At 40.5% G+C, this 3,255-nt stretch overlaps 1 protein-coding gene across 1 annotated transcript; it reads right to left on the bottom strand.

Moving 5' to 3' along the window:
- Nucleotides 1-975: 975 nt before the first annotated feature.
- Nucleotides 976-1,745, bottom strand: LOC113569533 (cyclin-dependent kinase 5 activator 1-like). Its single transcript, XM_026997509.2, has one exon. It carries the CDS (start codon nt 1,447-1,449, stop codon nt 976-978), a length of 474 nt encoding a protein of 157 aa, XP_026853310.2. The 5' UTR covers nt 1,450-1,745.
- Nucleotides 1,746-3,255: the final 1,510 nt, after the last annotated feature.

The raw sequence follows: 3,255 nt of genomic DNA, 5'->3' as shown, positions 1-3,255 counted from the left end.
CTGTACATCTTTTTTCTAACGTTACAATTTAAGTCTTAATTTACATCTCTTATCAGTGGAAGATGTACTTGCTCACATCTTTCCTTTAGATTCCTTTTGTACACACTACAGACTGTGACCATGAGATGCTTGAATGAAAGTTGAACATTCACCCTTGTGTATGAGTGCCGAATGTTAGCTAATGCATCATGATGAGCCTATCCTTGTTGAGTTACTTACTGAGATCATTCTCATAGCAAGTTCATTACACCTTGTGTACTTGTTGTAGTGCAGTGAGCAGTTTCAATCTTAGTTACAATCTAAGTTATCAAAGACTCATTCCACCCAACCACAATACATCAGAGAGCTGTTTTGCATGTCAGTGCATCTTCACCTTGAGCCACAAAGTTAAATAGCTTTTAGGCCTGGTTCAGGCTTCAGTTCTTACTTCACAGTATTCTCACTGCTGAGCTGAGTATAGAATTCATTTTGTGAAAATAAATGTTTTCCCTCAGAATAGGGAGACATATCTAGAGTTGTGGGGCACAGCAGAACCACTTCAAAGTGGCAGTGTTTGAGTGCTGTCATATGGCAGATTAGGTCTAGTGGAGCTCATTTGATGGTGCAGATAAGAAATTTGGGTAACATTACTGAAGGGCACTGTTCAGAGTGCTAGATGACTCCCACATAAGCCCTCAATGACAATTGACATAAACATACTTGAACATTTATAAATGCTTATGCCAACAAGCATCAGCTGACATTAAAAGCTGCTTTTGACATCTTTGATATCAAGTTAACATAACTAAATCAAGTGGCACATTTTTGGTAAGATTAGGAGATGCAATAACACTAGGTGGGGAGAAATTACATCATCACACATTATAACAACTGACTTTGCAGTTATGTGGTTTTTTTTGTTTTGTTTTGTTTTTAACTAAAATTAAACATTTTAACAAAATGTTTAATTAATAAAGTATTTTATTCTTTAATCCTTTAATGAACCATCATGTTCTTCAGGTCAGTGAAGACCTGCCAAAAATACTGCGGGTCATTGTTAATTTGCAGCATCTTGCCACTCATGCGGTTAGCAATGTCCAGGGATCGGGCCCAGAAGGCCCCTTTGTTTTCCTCCACCAGGAAAGCTTTTGCTGGGTAGCTGATCTCCTCACACATGTAGGAGCAAGACACATACAAGCATGTGAGCAGCACGGCCTGCAGCTCCTCCTTGGTGGCCACCTCAGCTGAAATGATGTCACGGCACAGCATGAAGAGAAAGACCACGGTGCTTGAAATGAGGAAGCTTTGCTCCTGCCATTCTGTCAGTGTCACGTAGTGGTCCACAATGCGCAGCCACTGCACGGGCTCGTCAGCAGTCAGGTCCTTCAGCAGGCAGCAACGCTGGCAAAAAAACGCACCCAGGCATGTGAGCAGCTCGCTGGTGGAGGACTGCATGAGCAGTCTAGGCATGCTTTCAGTGCTGGCCTGGCCCAGCCTTTCAGGCTTACTCGCAGTGGCGGACTGGGTTAAAGAAACATCACAAAAGACAGTTCACAACTGGAACCGGATTATGAGTGATAACAGTGGGCTCAACACCTTCCTGTCTTTTGTCCTCATGTTGGTTGATAACGGTACTCACAGTAACTCCATCCAGGCCATCGCCAGAGGCAAGCTTCATGGACCGCTTTGTCTTGGGTGACAGAGCTTTGCCAGAATGTCCTCGGAAGAGCAGGGTAAAGAACTGGCATTTCTTGACTCTGGTCTTCTTTTTCTTTTCTGTCTGAGATGCTGTCAAATCCAAGACGCCAGAATCCTTAACACAGATTGGCATGGACAATGCACTACCCATATTGTATGGACTATTTCGGATCAAGTGGAATGTGAACAGAAGAGAGTAAGGTGGAATTAGTATTTGCGGAGAAAAACGGTATATCGGTTTTAGTACATCCATGGCTTATTAAATTCCATTTAATTAAATTCCATTTAAATTCCATTATGTATTCAACACTGGCTACAGATGTTATGTAACAGTCACCCCAAACGCAATCCACGCGCTGTCTTTTCCCCTTTAGCGGCACGCGCGCACTTAAACGTTCCAGTGGACCAAGGAGTAAGCATAGTTTCGAACATGCGATGCTGATCCTTGTGTTCCGTGGATCAATGCCTTTGGGACAAATATGTGAAATATGTCATACATGAAAATGTGTGTGCTGGTTTTCTAATCAAACAGCAGGCTCCAATGGATAGCAATGCTGACCACTTTAAAATGCACCCATTCTCTTGTTTGACGGCACTTGTTAAAAGGGTTGAACTAACAGAACAAATGAGGGTTGATGTTCAGGTAGTCTGCCACATTAATGTCTAAAGAGCCAGTCACAAAATGCGACAAAATCTGTTCCTCTCTTTGGCTAAATTGACTGACACTGAACTTTAATTTTTCTGTTGAGTTATCCTTAGCTAGCTAGCTTTGCGAATTAACCTAGGTTGACTATTATGTTAGTGTTTTATTTTCTTTATTTACTATAATCTTTTAACCAACTAATTGTACCCAGCTTGCTGTGAGACACCAGATCTAAAATAATGGACCTGCTGCGTTGTATTTGTAGAAGCAAGGAAACGCATGGAAACGCTGTTTCGTTGAGGTTAGAGGTGTAAAAACAGAGTTGCAATTACTTTCAATTGTAATTTTACAAACATGTTCTCCCCTGTATAAACTCTTTTCACTTCAAATGTGTGTTTTCCTAACATATTGTAAGTTATTCACTTTGATTAAAAACAATAAGTATTGCTCTGAAACGGTGTGTAAGCCGATTACATTGCATGGAAACGCTGTTTCGTTGAGGTTAGAGGTGTAAAAACAGAGTTGCAATTACTTTCAATTGTAATATTGCAAACATGTTCTCGCCTGTATAAACTCTTTTCACTTCAAAGGTGTGTTTTCTTAACATCTTGTAAGTTATTCACTTTGGTCTAAAACAATATATCTTGCTCTGAAACGGTGTATAAGCCGATTACAATACATGGAAACGCTGCTTCGTTGTGCTTAGAGTTGTAAAACGAGAGTTGCAACTACTTTAAATAGTCATATTTCAAACAACTTGTTCTCCCCTGCAAAGACTCCTTTCACATGAAATACGAGTTACAAACTGGTTTTTCATTTTAGTCAAAAACGAGTTGCCTTGCACTGAAACAGTGTATAAGTCAGTTAGAATGCTTTGAAACGCTTATTCGTAGTGGGCAGAGGTGAAAAAGCAGAGTTTCAAATACCTGCAATGT

Source organism: Electrophorus electricus, chromosome 4 (assembly GCF_013358815.1).
Source record: "Electrophorus electricus isolate fEleEle1 chromosome 4, fEleEle1.pri, whole genome shotgun sequence".
In the NCBI taxonomy this organism is placed as follows: Eukaryota; Metazoa; Chordata; class Actinopteri; order Gymnotiformes; family Gymnotidae; genus Electrophorus; species Electrophorus electricus.
This window is presented reverse-complemented; position numbering and strand designations above follow the sequence as displayed.

What these genes read in the sequence shown, in the direction of transcription:
- LOC113569533 (XM_026997509.2), bottom strand. Translation starts at nt 1,449, where the DNA reads ATGCCTAGACTGCTCATGCAGTCCTCCACCAGCGAGCTGCTCACATGC.